Source organism: Vanessa cardui, chromosome 4 (genome assembly GCF_905220365.1).
Source record: "Vanessa cardui chromosome 4, ilVanCard2.1, whole genome shotgun sequence".
NCBI classification, from domain to species: Eukaryota; Metazoa; Arthropoda; class Insecta; order Lepidoptera; family Nymphalidae; genus Vanessa; species Vanessa cardui.
This window is the reverse complement of record NC_061126.1, coordinates 6860614-6881224: the sequence shown is the minus strand read 5'-3', so window position 1 is coordinate 6881224 and position 20611 is coordinate 6860614. Positions and strand designations below refer to the sequence as shown.

The 20611-nt window shown below is 31.3% G+C and overlaps 2 protein-coding genes across 4 annotated transcripts in view; both read right to left on the bottom strand.

Moving 5' to 3' along the window:
* Positions 1 to 7182, bottom strand: part of LOC124544027 — a 28349-nt gene extending 21167 nt beyond the window's left edge. The window contains exon 1 of one of the 2 annotated variants that reach the window (XR_006967513.1): positions 6865 to 7182. The gene's annotated coding sequence lies outside the window, so the exon portion shown is untranslated. The remainder of the gene's footprint in view (positions 1 to 6864) is intronic. The other variant, XM_047122409.1, reaches the window with a different exon arrangement.
* A 1206-nt stretch (positions 7183 to 8388) lies between these two features.
* On the bottom strand, positions 8389 to 20563 carry LOC124544028 (sodium- and chloride-dependent glycine transporter 1-like). Of its 2 annotated transcripts, XM_047122411.1 has the most exons (13): positions 19961 to 20563; positions 19637 to 19796; positions 18697 to 18984; positions 18416 to 18569; positions 18182 to 18314; positions 16140 to 16274; positions 15953 to 16056; positions 15630 to 15867; positions 15429 to 15557; positions 15133 to 15342; positions 14884 to 15057; positions 14413 to 14595; positions 13289 to 13403 (listed from the first exon to the last, which is right to left on the bottom strand). In XM_047122411.1, the coding sequence occupies exons 1-12, from the start codon at positions 20030 to 20032 to the stop codon at positions 14449 to 14451; spliced, it is 1944 nt and encodes a 647-aa protein (XP_046978367.1). In that variant the 5' UTR covers positions 20033 to 20563; the 3' UTR covers positions 13289 to 13403; positions 14413 to 14448. The 2 variants fall into 2 exon arrangements, with proteins under 2 accessions (XP_046978366.1, XP_046978367.1); XM_047122410.1 differs by lacking the exons at positions 14884 to 15057; positions 15133 to 15342; positions 15429 to 15557; ... (6 more) ...; positions 19637 to 19796; positions 19961 to 20563 and having other exon boundaries at positions 8389 to 13403; positions 14413 to 14550.
* Positions 20564 to 20611: the final 48 nt, after the last annotated feature.

Sequence of the window (20611 nt, the reverse complement as noted above, 5' to 3'; positions counted from 1 at the left end):
TTTAAAAATAACTATCGTAAAATCGTGATAGCGTGGTAAACATTCCTTTTCTCTGGGTAAATATAAACCAGCCTCCCGTGACCAGGAAGGGAAAGGCTGAGATTCATGCTTCTTTTACTGAATTACCGAGTTTTTACACTTACATTCATTATTCATCATTACATCCAATTTTTCATCTTCAAAGGGTTCAGGTATATAATTTAAGAACAGAGGCTAATATTGAGAGACGGACACATGTTTGTGTGGAAAGGAGATAGACGATTTTGGCTTCCATAGTTTATCTCATCCAAAGAGATTTGATATGGTTATTATACCATAATATAATTAAATGGGTTTTTTACGACTGACGCGAACATATAAAAATATCTTATCACTGACACCAGTTTTATGAGCTCTATTCTATTGCAGGACTAGACATGTAACGTGTAGTGATATCCAGAATTCAGATATATTTATATAAATGAACATTAGAAAATAATTGTAAAAAAAAGTACAAAAATTGTGCAACAATTACACATACCAAAGCACTGATTAACGGCTCATCATTGTATTAGACTGACAAAAATATACAAGACTTTTATAGAATAGTATTTATATTATTATTTATTCACATGAAATAACAACCTCGTAGTAGTTATTATTATTACGAGGTTGTGGATGTTATGAGAACATATAGTTTCATACAAAAGATTTCAACGCCCAGTTGAAAAATCTAATTAGGGTATTTTATATTGCGTTATCAAAATTGCAAATATATTGTTACTAGTGCATTAGCCAGGTCACGGATAGCGGGGGTGGAGAACAAGGGGGGAGAGCAAGAGTGCAGCTTCTCTGAGCGGTACAATGACCCCACCCTGCGTCTGCGCAGCCTCCCAGCTCTAACTCGCTTCTCTATATTCGTCACATTCATTGACAACATGATAATTCAAATAACATATTTAAATTTAGAATATAATAAAAAGAAATCGACGAATTCGTTACAAGAAGGACAAAATTTTATTAATCATCTATTTATTTCCGTATCATTGACAAACAACACAAACGTATCTTTATGTATAAAAGAAAATGCTCAATCAAGCGTAATAAACTATAGTTCCACATTGTTTGTTAAGGTTCTTACCGGTATTAATAACGATACAGATATTGATTTCAAAGATCATTAAGCAAGTTCACGTGCGTACAATGATTTATGAGTCCAAGTGTATGACAAAATCGTGAAAGTGAAAGCTTCGATAGACTCCTACAACACTGCACTTGACACAATATTTGATCTACGTAACATTCTACACGGAAATCGACAAACGCCGCGGAACAATGCATTGCAATTTTATTACTTTTATGACCACTTATTCGCTTACTCTGGTACTCATAAACTACTACTACGACGCTTGAGTTATACGATGACAATATCCAAGATTCTTTGGAATCAATAGAGATGAATATCGATTCATAATTGTTAATGGTCATGGTTTAAGAATGAGTTGCTAATCAGATCGTATCTAGGTTTTTGAAAATAAAATCTGGTTGTAGATTTATTATTTTATTGAATGCGATTGTGTATCGTTACTGAAAAACAGAGCTTTGTTTGCGTGTAAGGATAATGAATTTTTTTATTACAAAGAATTTGGCAAAGATTGGTAATGACAGTGCCATTGAATTTAGTCGTAACATTAGTTTATATTTGAATGTGACCCATGAGTGGCGGTTCCAATGCGAAGATGTATAAAATTATATGCTTTTTAAGTTATTAAATTAAATCAAATAAATTCCAAACATAAAATATATATAAAGACAGAATTAAACTTTGACGTTATCAAGCCAAGATTTATATTAAAATAAAAAAATGCAAACGAGTGCATTTACATCATGTCTTATCATTAAAAAAAAAATACATTTTATATGTTTTGCTTGCTACTTAAAGTATCAAATAGCGTTCACTATTATGGTAATAAGCTGTTAGTTAACATACATTCCTATTTGTAGGATTGGCCTTACCATTTGTAAGACGATTAAAGCGGTCGCTATTCGTTTCTTTCTGGGTCACCAATACTTGAAAGCATCTCAAAAATTCTTTAATTAATTATGGCAACATAAATAAAAATAATTTAATATTTTTCATTCAATATAAATAAAGAAGAATGGAGTAGTTTAACGTCAAATATATAAGACACAATCAGACCTTATTTGTAAAGAAATCTGAAGAAATGCAAGTGAAAGTGTTAATTTTTTGTTTTGTTTGTTTAATTAGGTGGATGTTTTCTCTTAGTTTTTATCTGTTATTATAGAAACTTTTACATATAAATAATCTTGGATTGTGTTATTAAATCAATAAGTTAAAGATTAGGTACTAAACAGAAGACATGATAATAAGCATTTGGTAGTTAGTGCGATATTGTGGCAATTCATAGGCGGGTCGGCGAGCAAGCGCGCAGGTGGCGGGGCCGCTCAACCGTGAATCCCCCTCTCGCCCCCGTCGACAACAACTGTTCCCCGTTTTTTCTCTCAGTCTAGTAAAGAGCAATGGCCTCGGTTAGTCACCACTAATCGGCTAAAACTCTAACCCTTAGCACAAGGTCATACATACGATAAGCAAGAATGTTTGTCTCGAGAACTTCAATTCCATACCATTCGACGGTATTTGCAAGTATTCAAGTCATTCATTGTTATTACTTTTAAAACTAACATTTTGATGTCACGCAGGCCGATCAATACTGCTAGGTAACAACAAAACAAATACTTTAGGAAACGCCTCCCTATGCTTTTGAGGGGATTCGTTATTTCCGGTTAAAACCATGAAAGCCGATTCTTTAACTTAAACTCCCCTTCATTTGAAAACCTATTTTGTTCTCTACTATAACGGATTAGTTTAAATTCGTTTATTCGAATATCATATTTTTGTTTGACAGTCATTTTAAACATTTGAAGGTGGTATAAGCAAACACACGTAAGAGTAAAATATAAAAGTAAGGCGAGTATATATTAGAAATGCCGCAAAATAATCGGCGGACAAACCGGCCTCAGCAACTCGTCGCCAATTAACCGCGTCCGACCTCTGAGGCTGAGCCCCGCGAGCCTGAGATGCTATTCATAGATACCGAGCGCAACTCCCCAAACCGCCACCTGGATATATTGCAACTCGCTACAACAATGTGACTCAACCGCATTACATAACTGAATAATCAAATAACTTGAATCTTAACACTTATAGCTTTTCTATAATAGAACTATGCAATATTTGGTACATTTTGTACTGGTTATGGTTAAAATGTATCTATGTATTGGTATAAAATAATAATAGCAGATTTATTTTTAAGTAATTAAATACACGAAGTGACCAAATAAATAGAACATGAATATTATAAGTAAGTTACTTTTTAAATATAATTTTATAATATTTTTTTTTATTAAACATACATATTATATTAATTGAATGTCGACAGAATGTTTCTGCCATCCCTGTTTAACTTATTGCTAAATATTTGTTATAACTCATTGCTCACGACTATTAAAAAAGGAACAATTAATGTAGAGTAAATTGGAGCATTCATTGGTTAATACATGAAAGTAATTGAAGACATTTTGAAATTTGAAATTGATATTAGGATTGACTTTGTTACCCTAACGTCTTGTAGGTGCATTATATGTAAAATATTTTATTTGGTCGTTTGATTACTATTAATTAATACCCAATCAAAGTATTAACCATTCGACTACAATTTTTATATTAATTGCGTAAACTAAGATAAACATGACGAAGTTATATGTGTTTGAAATTTCAATACGGAACCTTAAAAACACAATTCGATGCGACCGGCTACAATTAAGCACCTTAATCCGAGTAACGGGAAATGTTCACCGGAAGCACTATAAAGCGAGTGTAAGTCTGGATCAATGTTTATTTTTTCACTTCACAAATAAATACAGTTTCGTTGATTATTTCTTTTATCGTCCTCATAAAGTGTAATCTTCATTCAAATAATTCTATCAAGTTTTTGTAACGCTTCAACCCTAATTTTGTAACACGATGATGAGAAGAGTCATCAGGTAAAATGCTAACAAAAGTTGTATTTTTTGTCAAGCCGCAATAGCAAAAACTTGCTCCGAACTTGTGTAATGTTGCCACAGGAAAATTAAAAAACGCAGGAAGATTATTGCATTATATTACGTCCTAAAATATGTGAAATCATTTTCCGTCCGCTACGAACAGTTATTCAATAAATAATGTTCTTAACTTCCTTTACGAAATAAACCTACTTAGGTGTTAACAAACTTTGGATGATTGTGATCACACTTTGCGTTAAAATATTTTACAGCGGCTTAGTTATTACTACTACAATTTAATAGGAACATAAAAAATAAAAACAATAAAAAATAGTCATGCAAATAAAACAAGAATTTTTAAATAAGCAATTACATATTTTAATAGTTGTAATGCTGAAGATATTAGAAAGGTGAGAAAATATAACACTAATTATTTCCGACAGCTATTATAAAATATGTATAACAGCTATATATTTAAATAATATAAACACATCTTATTAATATTTCGTAATTAATTTACACACACTTCTATTTTAAAATCTTAAGATAAGATTGCAATTTATAGCAATTCTTGTTGACTTTTCCATCGGTCAGGATTCAATATAAAATTCTAATAAAAAGTTGCAAACAAGTGAAAGACTTTAAAAACTCAACAAGAAAGCTAAACACAAGTGACTACTGTCTTAAGAAGGCCGAAAGAAATCGCTTGAAAAAGCTGGAGATGCCTTGAATGGATGGAAAGTGAGCTGACGAGCGAGATGTTGAAGTTTCTGTTCACACGATGCTACATAAAACTCGCATAGGTATACCGTTTCATACGTACATTCATTAAATAATATTATTGTAATTACACTATATTTTCTACTTTTTCTACATTCTTGCATCAGATTTCAAGAAGGTTTTTTTTGGTTATCGTATAAAGGACTATGATGGTGTCACAATAAATAAGTATGGTAATATTGAAGAATACGACTAAAAAATGTACCTACCTACCATTTGCAATTCCCAAAATTATATTATAATCTTAAAAGTATTAAACACACTCGATCGTTAATATTTATCAGGAAAGAAATACATTTTAAGAATGTATGTAGTGAATAAATTTATAAATTACTAGATATATAAACAAAATTGGATAAACAAGTTTTTAAACTATGAAATAAAAAGAAAATTTTATATCATTAATCTATTTATAATCTATAAATATTTATCTAAAAATATTACCACCGGTTTGGAGTGGAGAATCACGTATCAGAGAAAAACTAGCTAACTACTAAAAACTCAGAGGATTTTTTTTTAACTATTTTACTATTTTTGTTGACAATTATTTATAATTCACTGCGGCCTGCCCGGCTTCGCTCGGGTGCAGTGCTAAAACTAAATATACTACAGAATGTCTTTCTATACAACATTTACAGCTTTTTTGTCATTAGACATTGGAAACAGCTGTCCTTGCACTTTTAATGTGTAGTATCTTCTTCGAAAATATCAATTTAAATGACATGATTTATAAGGCCCTATGTAACAAATGACAATGAATTTAAGATACCTAGGTAAGGTGTAAATAAACCAATATTTTTAGTAAAAATAAACGATACAGATTATGTATAGTGTGTTATCCCTACGAGAGAGACATATACCCTTGCGGACTTTTTTGTAGACCTTTTTGATGTGTCCAGTACTGTAGTATATTATTTTGATCTATTTCGTAGAGTTCATAGAGGCTTTGCAATAAACCCCACCGCAAAAACATGTTTCTATGTACAACATCACATTAAAAACCTCAAAATCCTCAGTGTTTTCTACTATACATGTATTATACATATATACAACCCTTCATCTTCAATCTCGATATTTAAAAAAAACTGCATCAAATTCCACAGCGTAGTTTTAAACATTTATGAATAGACAGAGAGCGGGAAGCGACATTATTTTATAATATGTAGCGATTCCACAGGATATGGAAAATCGATTCAGACAAAAAGTTCTAATATAAATTTCATTCATAAAAAATGCTAATACCCTACGTACTGTTAATCTAGCATATTTTTAAGATTGTACTTAAAAAACATAACCTACATATGTGATATGATTTATTATGAATAAAATACGAACACAAATAATAATGTTAAGTTATACAAAATTATATATTAATATACTCATTTATATTGTATAATTATTTTAATAATATTTACGTACTTTACATTTACTTTTATTAATTGACCCGGCTGCTTTATTTGGCAAATATTAAGAGGTTAATTTAATAATTTATGAAATAATTTTTACTATTATTTTGTACTAAAAAAGTTCATCAATCGTAATTTTTATTATGTCGTGAGTTTACCTGTTACCTAAAATGCGTTCTGAACTTCTGAATTTATCGCCTTGCCCTCGCTTAACGAGTACAGTGTACGTCCTTTCGATATTTAAATACCGTCAAGTTACAACAGATATTATATCTATATTTTTTATATTTCTACCGACTTCTTCAATCAATGCACTCAATCCAATCTCGTAATTTATGTTATATTCCATTAAAGAATAAAAACGGTCGCATTTAAATAAAACCCTACAGGCAAACATTAGCTTTCTTTGAAATAGGTTAAAAACTACTCTACTAAAACAATTATTATTATTTTAAATTGATAAGATTCAAGCAAGTCAGAAGTTTTTAGACAAGTTGACAGCACATACTAAGATATATTTATCTCAGAGAAGGAATCGCTTAGGATAAAACTGTCTTATATTATCACCTTTCAAATCAGTGATAACAATATGCATATCTGTTATACTTACAGACTAAATACTAAACTAGGCACCAACCTTTGAAATTCCAACACAGGATTTGATATTTCAACACGGATACATTTCTCCAAGATGTAGATAAATGTAACTTAACATTGTTGATCAGTGTTTCATATTTTCACTGGACTGTTACAATTCAACATTACTATCACTGGTTCACTTTACAAAAAATATATGAAAATAATTGTAAACGATGATGTTACGGTTTGGATAACAAATTCACGGTTGGGTTATGGCGACAATGACGGCAAACCGCTGGAGGTAAGGCTTTGTTAGGGAGCGCTCGCGACAGACGTGCGCTCCGCGCTCCGAACCGACACAAATGGTAAAATCAAGGCACTAGGCACTCAAAGAAAGTTCGACGTCACATACCATGCTAAAAGCCTTGTTCACTGACTTAATTGAAAGCTAATAATTTATGTTGCTCGTGTATCTAACAGTAGTTACGATTAGATGTCAACGGTGTGTCCTTGATATTCTTTTGCAATTTGTTTCGATGCTATTTAGGTAAATGTAATGTTGAATATAACCATATGGGAATAAGAATAAATAATGACACATTGTAACCACATCTGAACATATTTTATTATAATAGCACAACAACACTAAAACTAATATCTTATATATATCACATCATTACACCTTTTTACGTTCGCTTTCGATATCCGAATGTTTTATAATGTTATCAAAGATATGATTGATACCTTCAGATTCCAAAATATCACCAAAAAATACAGCCTTCTATAACATTCAAACCCCATACTTCAACTGAATATATCTATATTTACAATAAACATCTATGTAACATCAATTAAATCAATGATTTTCTAAAATACATCAAGTTTTAACAACAATATCTATGTATTTAGGCTTTAAACCTTTTTTTATATTACAGCGATTTTATTAAGAGTGACCCTTTTACAAAAGAATATCGCGATAAAATTCATCCTGTTTAGTAGCAAGGATGAGCCTGGGGCCCAACTTTCCGCTTGACAAAGGCCACCCATAATCCGATACTACCTAATAACCCATTGCATTTGGTAGTAACCATATGATGACTGATCATTCCGACCGGAGAATAAACGCTTGAATGGGTCTTAAATCCACCTAACACCACTTTTCATCTACACATTTAATTAATTTTACCCCTTAATCTCTTAGAACTCTTTAATAGAAAAAAAATAATAATTTGCAATTGATTTAGTAAAGTTAGGTAAAAAATTATTATAAGATAAAATATTGATAGTTATCAAAATAAATTCATCTAAAAAAATAAAAACCATAGGATATTTGATATTTTCTACATTCTATAAGTCTAAAAATTGAGTAAAATATCTAAACGACAAGTCTAATCCTAATCAATATTACACATACCACCATAATATACGTTACGGTACCTAAGTATTATAAGATTGTGTTTAGTAATCGAATATTTTTTTTATTTTAATTTCTCTCAAATCACCGAAAAATAAAGATTTTTTATATTACAGTTTAAATAAATTAACGGTATTTTCTTTAAAATCTATAACTTTAATGGAAGATAAAAAAAATTTGAACCTCTACCTATTTGAGTTTTTAAAATTTTGCTGTATAACAAAAAATAAGAGACATTTGGAAAAATTATTCATCTTCCTCGTCAATTAAATATTGAATAATGAACGACGTACAATTCAACATTGAAGTAAATTGTAGAAGAAAAGAAGAAAAAAACTATATTGTACTAAATAATTTAAACCTTATTACATATTATATAAGAAACAGAGTAGCTGAAAAGGTATACGATAGCCACAACTCAAATATAACACGTTAAAATTGTACTAACAAGTTTAAGTTTAATTAAATAAAGTGAGAAACTAAGAATCAATAGAATATTTATACGTTATTTAAAAATGCATATCTTAAATATTACGATAAATTTATACAAAAAATTATTGTTCTGGACAACGTGTTACACATATTAATTACAAAAAGTATATTCTTGAGTAATAAAATTTACAGTAAATTGAAAAATATCAAAATTCAAATTAATATTAAACATGAACAATTTATAAGTTAAACATGAAGGGATCAGTCTAACGCCATTTTTAACAGACATTTTGTTTTATTCTAAAGAAAAACTTCAACTTGCATATAAAAGTAAGAACATTTACCAAAATACATAATATTTTTATGACATTTCTTTAAATAATATAAGATTATAAAAAACATGACTACGATATTACAGACGTGATATATTATTTGTGCCTTTCATATTTCATGTCTTCGAAATACAAATATTAATAAAAAAAATAACCCTCGGCACATAAAATTTATTTATTGAACGGTTAGTTGTATTTAAAGAAACATACATGGAAGGAAGACACATGACTTAATGGTACAAAAATCGGACGTACAAATAACTCCTACATAGAGTATGAACTACTTATAAATTTGAGCACGGTACTACACTATTATAATATAAGTAATTCAATTGATTTTTTCTGGTACAATTTAAAAATGTTTCATATTAAAGTATTGAAATATTAAAGTACATCCATTTCATACGATTTTTTCTTCATCTTTGTAAAGTGTTAGCCACAGGCTTATGTATTTTATATGACTTATTATAGACCGCTTATTACATTATTTTTTGTTGCTTTGGATTATCATGCTAAACGATTTACTGAAAACATTTTTGTGGAGAGTGGTGTGCCTAAATAAATGCCTATCCAATACATTGTGCTCAGCGCCAAATAATTCGTTTAATCATAGCTTGGCAAGCTTCAGTAAAGGAAGGAAGAAAATCGACACAAAAAAATTATATAATAATATGATACATCATTATTGGAAAATGAATGTATTGTTGAAACTGAAATCTTTTACTTTTTTAAAGCATAGGTAAAGAACACTGGCATAAACACATATTGGATCTTTTTAAATTAAATGTTACGTTCGATTCTGACATTTCACTTTGATGTTCTACCTGTAAGAACTACTGGTAAGAATAGTTCTGATAAAGAACTGTCAATAACCATTACGAAGCTAAGCAGAACAAAGCGTACAATGATGACAGGCATGATGCGTCGCGACCACTCTCTTAAATGTAACGGCAAGACTATAATAAAGTCCAGGATATAGCCCTAGATTTAGCGCCAAATCCAAAAGAAAACATAATGCTATAAATAGCGATATTTGTCGGTAATTGTTTGCTTCGGTAATTTGTTATTTTAAACGATAATGTTTTAAGTTATTTTTCCCCCTTTAAACAACAAAACTAATTCAGATCAATTTAAGTTTTTAGTAATCGATAAAAATTGTATTCGCATAATAGGAAAGAGAACTTCTAGGAACAAATTTTATGTATATTAAGCACTCAAAGTTAAATTTTGTTTTATCAAAATGTTTAATAATAAAATATACGTACTGGGCTAGTAAAAGTAAACATTACAAAAATCAAGCCAAATCGAATGTTTGTAACAATATTTTTACAGAAAAAATCTCTTACTTCTAAAAACCTTTACAGTCGTCATATATTGAAGATTCATCGTATAATCTTGTACTACCCTGTGAATTTCTTTATATTCATTAATAAACAATTTGGCACAGAATAGGTAGAGATATTTTTTTGAATTAAATAAATCAGTTGATTTTATCAAATTTATTAAACAATATGTGTAAATTGACTTTATATGAGACAACATCATTCATCTCTAAATTGTATCGAAAAATTTAAAAATATAATATTGTCTATGAAAAATATTACTTTATATCTTAGCACCACTAAACCTTATTAAGGGTTAAAAATATAGAACCAAGATGAAAAAGCAAACGATCGTTTTAATTTTTGTCTATATTCATTTCCCAAACGTGCTGTCAATCTATTCAATTCAATTCCATACATTTATTAAATGAGCAAATTATTATTATAAAATATTATTTTAGTCAAAGTCTTCCATTTATTCTATACATAAGCAAATTTTTGTTTATCAGACTACAATGCAACTTAGTATTTATTTTTTACTTTATGTAAGAATAGTTGAATAATTGCATCATTGATGTGTACTACGTATGTTGATACTTAAATTATTTAATATTAATAACACGACAGCAGATTTAAGGACTTACGATTGAAAGACTTTCAAAGACTCTCATTGCTCGCAGTGCCAATGAATAAACGTATGATCGCGGGTATCAACATTAGCCTGCTTATTAATTTATAATACCTAAAACAACATCTGATACTCTTTCTTTTTGTTAACAAAATTGCTAATTTATAAACAAGTGTTAATATACTATTAGACAACTACGTATAACAATCTAAGATTAAGTAGCGGCTTAAAGGATTGCTAAATCCTTTCTTAAGAGTAATTGAGTTGTTTTTAAAAGAATTGAATTTTATCTTAGAATACGATTTATGTATTTTAAATACATAATAAGTATGGTTAAAATAAAAATAATAGAACCAATTACTATGTAAATAGTTACATTTTATGTTAAGCTCTACCATCTTTCACTGATGAATCAATTTTTGATTTTGTTTGTTTTGAACCATTATTACTCCTAGTTAAGTTTGAAGGCATACCTACCGTGATTTTGTTACTTTGTTCCGCTGCTGTAGATTTTTTTTCTTTTCCATTTGTAGTATAAACGACATCATCAGGGGTTTTCTGCGCCAAAGATTTTGATGTGCTTGTTATTGTATTAAAAGTCAAGGTTGAGCCTATTTTAGTTCTAGACGTTGAAACTATGTATGATGGAAGAGTTGTAGTTTCAACAGAAGATTCATATTTTACTAATACATCCTCTTTGCTAGATGTAGGAACCGATTTACTGAATGTTGCCATTACAGATGATGTTGTTACATTACTGAGCGATTTTTCTGTCGTTATGGAAAGTGATTTAATATCATCTTTAGCTTTCGTTACAGGAATCACATTTGTTGATTTGTTTAAAATCTTCGAACAATCTTCAACAGCACTTCCAGTTAAAGGTCTCAGATTTTCCACATCTGTAGAAGACCTTTTTTCCTGCTTAGTGATTGTGCCAACTAATGGCTTTGATACTATTGTTAGCGGTGATGATACAGCTGTTGATGTTTCAGCTTTGGTTGTAGACTTTGAAGAAATTGTCGTCTTCTCATGAGGTGAAATATCTTCATTTTTATTATTACCTTTGTTAAATGACGCTTTATCAATTTTAATAATATTATTTTTGTCCAATTCTTGTGATTTATTACCTTTGTTTGTTAATGTATTGGAAATAGTCACTGTCTCATTTATGTCTTCGATTGAAGCGTTTTTCTGACGTTGTAATCTTTTACTACCACTAGACGAAACTTTGGCTATGTTGACAATATCATTAGAAGACTCTGGCATTTTGTAGGTTTTAGATATTGGATCATGTTTTTCTATAACAGCACAAAGAGGACTAAATCTATGCGCTGATGTAACATTTTCCTTCATATCACTTAAAGCATTTGGTGATTTCATTTTTTTAGATTTATTATCTGTAACATGTATATCAAGAGGAAATTGCATATTAGGTTTTAAGGCCTTATTTTCACCACTAATTCCATTATTTACATTCTTGGCTGTAGTTATTGAATTCTGTGCCAAAAGTGTATCTTTAATAGATTCCTCTGACGTTTCCTTTGCTACTTTATTCGTATTTTGTGCTGAATCAATACATGTTTTAAGGATTGTGGAACTATCAATACTAATTTCATCCCTTATTGTTTTAGTTGTAGAGTATACAGAATTAGTAGACGTTGGTAAATTTCCTATCTTAGTTGACTTATTTGATAGTTTACTTATGTTTTTAACGAGTGAGCTGGTGGAATCCTTTACTGGATGAATTGTCTGCAATTCTTTTATATTTTTGTTTTCAATTTCATTTGACTCACTCGTGATAGACATACCACATTTATTTATATTTAAATCAATAGGTCTTGTTGATAAGTTACTCATATGGTGCTCACTGTTATCAGGAAATGTTCTCACAACATTGCCTTCTATAGTCGAAAGGATCGGAACAGGTGTAACTTGTACGGGTTCCATTAATTTTGATTTACTGTCAGTGTGAATTTTTGCAGTTGTAAAAATCAATGGACTTGGGTTGTATCCTCCTGACTTGCTTCCATCTATTTCTACAAGGATGGAATTTTTAGTTGTAACTATATCTTTTGATACATCATACATACCAAAAATGTTTGTATTCATATGATTATGTAAAGGTGCCGTCCCGCTTATATATGGAGTATTGATGATTTTACTAGTCGAGCTGACAGGCGTTGATATGGAATTTGCTGACAATGCAGTATTTTCTGAACTTTTATTAATCGGCTCAAACGAAGAATCAGTCTTTGTTTTGTTTAATAAATATTTGGCACTTTTAGTGGAGATTTCAGTTTTTTCATGGTCTATTTGTAGTAAAGGTTCTATTATGTTTTCGTCGTATTCCAGACTAAAATTTTGGCCTTTTCTTTTCTTAGATGACTTTTTGATTTTTGTACCAGCTTTCTTTATTTCATTTTCTATGCCACTAGTTATAGATGTTACGTCTATTCCATCATGAGATGTCTGTAAGTAATATAAATATAATGAATATCAAGCATTAATTCATTTTAATCCTAGCTTATTATTTACAAGACAATAACAATTATACAGACCGCGTGGAAGTCATATAAAAATGGAGCTACAAGAACTATCAAGGTTTTGTAGACTATGTTCTAAATTGATACAACATAGGTATAATTATAAGCATCCTTATTGGTCTTCGTAAAAACATATGTAGCTGAAATTACGTGCGTAGAAAGTTAGGAATTTTTAATTTAGGTTACGTTGTGTTTATACATCATTGGGGCAAGGAAATTAATATATATTTTATTATATTTATATATTTCTGAGCCCCATGAAAACATGCATGCATAGCTAGTGCACCAATTTTAAGACCCCTTTTGATTCTTTACAATATATTCTACTCATTCTCTAGAATAGATTACATTAGAAATATATTTTATGAAAAAATTTACAGATATATTTTTTTTATTAAACAAATGGATACATTTTAAGTGGCACTGAAAATATTATAGTTTGTAAAATAAGCAATTCATAGTGATTAATTGGATATCATTGATCTTTCAGAGACCTGGAAACTTTCTATTTAGTAGCACGTAGATAACAGTTTGTTAACCAGATTTCATCCCAAATTTTTGTTATTTGCCTTTACTACATCTTAGAGTAAGTTTCTTTGAATTAATACATGTATCTATGAATACTACAAATAACAAAATTTCATTCGTCTTTGAATAAGAAAAGTGAATAAATTTTGCCTTGCTGTGAATACACAGCATCGCAAAATTTATTTCCATAACTAAGTGCTAATGATTTTGTACTGCCATACTTTATCCTGAACCCGTTCGAAGTATTATTAATTTTTGAATAGAAATCAATTCAATTACTAATAATGTAATATTTAATACATTTATAGGTAATTATATCACAGACTGTGTTAAGCAAAAAATTAAATAATGCTTTGGTATTTTGCTTCTCATTTCATATATTGCAGGTTAATAGTTTTCTAACTTACCTTCCGCATAGCAATGAGCGGATGGGCGTGCATGGGTCATGCGCCCCGCTCGCGCAGCACGTGACGGCCGTGCAGTAGCAGCACCGGCGGCGACAGCTCCGTCTCCGTCCGCAGTGCGCTACTGCAGACGGACCCGGACGCCGGCCCCCATTCATCAGTTGGCCGTGCGAGAACACGTGCTTTCTAAAGTAACGTATGATATAAGTCGTAGTATTTTAAAGCACACAAATATTTTTATTTTTGGGTTTTATTAAAGATAAGACGCTAGAATCTATTAAGCGTGAAAATTATGACGTACTTAATTGGTTCTTGGCCATTGAGCTTAAGTTGTAAGGATGTAATCAACGACCACTATTTATAAATCGATAACCTGATAAAAGCCCTGTTTCCTTGCATATATTTGATATTAATCAGTACGCTTTGTATGATGAGACTTGTTTTCTAATTAAAAGTTGACCATATGTTACTCACCTCCATAATGGTAAGATCATCAGGCCCACTGCAAATCTGATTAACGGCCATAATAACCACTACAACAATTGGTAATACTCCAAGTATCCAGCCAACAGCATCAGCCCACATCGGATACACATAGTGGCCATATGATGCCGGCTTATATTCAATCCAATTGAACACTAAAATGAACTGAAAATACGATACGTATGTTACAATGTTAGACTCGCAATTAAATTTAAATGCGTAATCAATTATTTTACTTACAACTAATGCGGCTGGAGTGATGATTCGCCACATCGCACTCCAAAAAACAACCCAGAGCTTTGACTGCCGACCGATCATACTTTGTATATCTCGACAAAACTTTTCTGCTCCGTAAATCCAGGCAATAATGATGCATTCACCAATAGCGATTATAAGAACTGACCAATTCGCTGCATATTTATCCATAAGTTGCAACCAATACATTCCACTCTGAAATATAAACAATAAGTAAGCTTGCAGTTGATGCCTTTATGTGCACACACACTAAAATAACGATGTATGAAACATAAACTTACATTAGTTGTAAAAATTAAACCACCCATGTAGCCAAAAATTGCTACCGTTAAAACAACCCAAACTTTCTTCTGACGGAAATTTGGAAATCGATCCAATATTGCTGTGGTTACCGTCTCCATCAAAGCGAACTAATAACAGAAAAATACGTAATTAGAGTAGCTTGTTATTTAAATATATTAAAAAATGTATTACAAGCATACCTGAGAATCCAGTCCTAAAGTTAAAAGCATTACGAAGAACAGAATGGACCAAAGAGGTGAGACTGGTAGTCTAGTTACTACTTCAGGGTACACTATGAAAGCTAGACCTGCTCCTTGATCTACTACACGATCGACGCCAACGTTTAGTTCATGGGCTAAAAATCCTATTACGGAAAATATAACTAAACCGGCAAAAAACGATGTACCAATATTTGACACCGCCACGATCAATGAATCTCTGAAAACAACAATTATTGCTTTGAATATATGTAGATGTAGGTATCAACTTTTTTTTTAAATATACTTATTAGAAGTATACATACATATAGCAATTGTTGGTAAATTTGTTATAAGATGAAAGTGTGATGAGCCCTCCCCAAGCTGGACTCAACGCGAAAAATATTTGAACTGCAGCATCACCCCACACCTGAAATAAAGATTTACTTATATTAAGAACCGTATGCATGTTTATTATAAAAATATGTAAAACTGTAACATAACGATATATACCTGAGCGTTAGCAAGCTGACTAAAATCCGGTGTAAGATAAAACAGAATCCCCGTAGAAGCTCCCGGTAAACTTACCCCGCGAACAAATAATATCACCAGTACGACATAAGGAAAGAGCGCCGTGAAGTACACTACCTGTGAACAATAAACAACATGTTATCATTCTTTACCTTAAATTCGTCGATTAAAGATTTAACACTTTTTCAGATACAAACACAAAAAATTGCATATTTCCAAAAGGCAAATTTTAAAACGATGTCATTTGCTATTTTGCGATTGGCGGATGTCAGACTTATTGCAACAATTTAAAAAATGGGAGTTACAATTATTAGTTACTCTGTGTAATCAAATGATGTTTTGCAATTTATTCTCCCATAATGTTACGTATGTCATCAAAAATTCGAACTGACTGAAAAAGCTGACAATTATTCAGTTCGGGCTTAATAATGGTAATCTATAATTTATCAACTCGAACTTAGCGATGGAGGAAAACATGTCTACAAAACTGCAAGGTTCACCAAAATACATTTCAAGTCTCTTTCCTTAAAAGAAGACTAGGTTTCCAAGATTTAAACATTTACAGACTGTAATTTGCTTAATTTTAATATAAATCATTATTTTCTTATATACTCAAACATAAATAAACAAGCTTATAACAAATAAGCAAAGTAAAGCGATAATGACTTTTTAGAACACAGCACCAAGGAAAAACATATCCACTTTCCAGTTCGAATGATGTAATGTACATTTACAAGGCACAATTTCTCTAATAAATGAAGACGCATTTAAAAAACTGACAGCGTCCAAGCCTTTTTATATTAAATACATGAATTTAACACACGTCTCTGCTATTTAGGATCTTATTGTTTATTTTGAAATATTTATACTTATATGGTACTTTTAGATCTTTTTTCTGTAATGCTAATGATTTTCGTAAAAATATTTTTTTTATACAGCCTACATGAACATATATACATGAACTCTGCCAACAATGTGTGCTACCCCCAAGATTAAGACAGATGCTCGTAAATCGCGGTATCTATGCTCATATCTTATCTAGCGTTGCTTGGAACAGTTACGATCTTCAGGTGTTTCCTTCTGACTTACATTAGATCAGTGAGAAATTTCGAGTACTTATTTGCAATTTATAGAAAACCGCCAAAAAATAGACTGAAATACAAAAATATTATGTATATAAGAAACTTTTAATTCTAGCGCTTATTGACATAATTTTCACTTTAGAAACACGTCAAAATTTTTTATGTGTAGTTTTACTTGAATGCATTAAATGCCTTGTTGGGCTATCTACTACTACTACAACTACAATAGATATCCCGAATCTAACCAACAACGAGAAACCGGGACCCGAAATCGATTGGGAAAGATGTAATATCTTCGTCTAATATTTTAGTGTCTATTGGGCTATCGCAACTTCTATTTTTTATTCTTTACCGCTACGCAATAAAAGTTAATGGACAAGTTAATGTATTTCTTTTTTCTAATTAATTGTAATAATTGAGCAATTCACTACTCAATACAGCTGTTAATACGATAGCCGGTAGCGCAATTATCATTCATCATTGTGCTATGATAGTGCACATAAGAATGCACCTGTTGCGCCCATTCTTATTAAAATGAATTGTGCAAGAGATTATTGTGCATAGTAATATATTCAGGGTAGTTTAGCAATCTAGTCCCCGGTGAGCATGACTGCAAGGCCTGGAATCGGCCACCAACGCATATATATAATTGTAAAATATTTGTTTAAAACCTAACACCATAATAACATGAATAAAATAGCTAATCTAAAATTTCGTTATCGATTTTTGACGTTTACAGATTGATAAATAAGCCGACCGGTGAATATGAAACAAAAAAAAAGAGTGATCAAGGTCAGTTTGCCAGTTACGTCGTAATTCATATCTATTCAATGGAACTGTCCGACCGCGTCATTACACTGCCGAAGGTGCCACTGAAACTCCTTAAACGTAAATGGCATAAAATATACGTAAATTAAAAAATCTGATATTATTTCTGCATACCTTTCCTGATGATTGTACTCCTTTGCATAAGCAAAGAAAGACGATAAGCCAAGCGGCAAATAAACACGCAGCCATGCCCACACGAATGTGACCTGTCTCTTCGATTCCTGATGACAGGCCAAGTACTTGATTACTGTAAAAACAATCGACCAATCATTTAAACATTTTAATAAAAATTATATAATGTTATCATAAGAAAGTTACACATTAAAGTAGAAACTATTTTATGCTTACGTAAAATATTCCTCAGCAGGCGGTCGACGTAGAGCCACTTCAGCAAGAGCGACGATATCGTGAAGTGTAGCATAACTCTGGTTTAAGCATTGTCGTAAGTAATATGTACCATTTTGCTGCTGACAACGACTTGCCTCTTCGTACGAATAACAAACTAGAATAATTTATAGTAAATTAGAGACTTTTTGACAGTGCATGCAATCGAATTAACAAAGATCAAGGTTATTATAATGATCGCTAAACTTGATTTCGAGCAGAAGAAATTGATTATCTTAACTTACACTTAGTACTCCAATCAGCGTCACAGTTTTGCCATGGAAGTTGATAAAAGATGCTCGCGAATGATACCACCATGTAGTAAATGGTCCATGCGATAATAAGATTATAATACAGCATTACTATACTGGATACTATGACCATTCCGTAACCTAACCCTCGGAAAAGGGGGCAGAATCGATTGTACACTGCGACAGGTCCAAGAGCAGCATATTGGCCGAATGATAACTCCATAAACATGAGCGGAAGGCCAGCAATCACAAGCATAATCGTGAATGGAATTAAAAATGCACCTGCAAACAAATTAAATATAAGCCTGTTGCAAATGTATGATATACTCTTATACGATGTACTAAGTTAATAAGTGTGTACCCAAAGTCATGTTACTGTTATATTTACTTTAAAATGACATCTAAGCACATTTAAAGGTATTTATTTAGAAGTAAGTTAAAAATGAAATCTATCTGAAACTAATGTAGATAAGGCTCGTAAGCATTTTTCTCAAAAAATATTGTCGACAGCTTTTAAATATCAAAACAGTGCTTATCAGAAATATAAGAATCAGAAACCTCCGTTTAAAAAAATATTATACTCCTTTTTCAATACAAAACATTTACTTAATGCATTTATGGTATGGCAGCAAATTAGTGGTCAAACTCATTAGCAATAACACGATACAACCGCTCATTATTTCTACAGTGTCACCTGAACGCTACTTTACACCTACATAATAGATGACGAATGGGCAAAACCTCAATATAAGATTGATCTGATTACGACCTTAATTACATAAGAATTGTTTACATTCAATAAATATCAATTAGGTATACATATCAAGTATATGTTTTTCTTTTATTTTAATGTTTTTCTACAATTTACATACAAAACGTAGATGAGATACAAGCAAAACTCTCAAGAAATCACTGTAAATTCTATTTCACCCACCTCCTCCGTTATTGTAGCATAGATATGGGAATCGCCAAACGTTGCCTAATCCGACACTATATCCTAGAAGTGATAATAGGAAGTCAAAGCGTCCCGTCCAATTCCCGCGTTCTGGTTCCGTTTCCTCAGTCACCGTTTCCGTTATAATTTCTTCCTTGCACTGTTATAAAATAACATTTACTATTTAATTTTATAATTTATATATAATGTATCAACTCAACTGAGACAAATAGTCTAATTCATAGTTCTAAAAAACAAATTAATGGCTTTCTAAAAAGTTCAACTAAATCGGTTAAGTTCGATACCACATTGATCGATACTCACTGAGTACTTTATTTCCATTGTGGGTATGTTTTCGGTGACCGCAGGTATAGGTGTTTGCTTTTCCGGCTTCATATTGCTTTTATTCAGGAACTATTTAAAAAAAATCGCAGTATCATTTTATCGAGAGACACTTGAGCGCTGATCGCACTGCCACCAATGAGCACTTAACATCACATTACACCCCCGAGCTTAACGATTGACGGATAATGAGATACTTCTGTAGTGAAATTTAGAACACAAACGCATGAGTCCTGTAAATGACTCCATTTATATTCAACAAAGAAAAACAAATAAATCCATTGCCGAATTAAAAGCACATTAAATCGAAAAACATGAAACGCAGGAACGCGCAGTTGTCAAGTTTCGCATCGACCGAACTCTGAATGAACATCTAGGTCAATATCAAGTCTCCGCTACCACCGCACCCTCTTCACCGCCCCCGTGGGTCGGTTCTCTCCCAGACGAAAATCATATGGAAATGTCCTGCGCTTGCATCACAATGCCACAAGGTCGGCGTTAATTTATAAGATAAACACGATATAAATTTGAAAATATGTAGTAACGCTAAAACTTTCGTTTAAAATTCTATAATTTGCTGTTGATTTTTTTCATAAAATAATAAAAATAAATATGTACGGAACACTTTACACA

What these genes read in the sequence shown, in the direction of transcription:
- LOC124544028 (XM_047122410.1), bottom strand. Translation starts at nt 14,445, where the DNA reads ATGCACGCCCATCCGCTCATTGCTATGCGGAAG. An exon ending in CGCTCATTGCTATGCGGAAG is followed by an intron (nt 13,404 to 14,412) that starts GTAAGTTAGAAA and finishes TATTACTTACAG; the next exon opens with ACATCTCATGATGGAATAGA.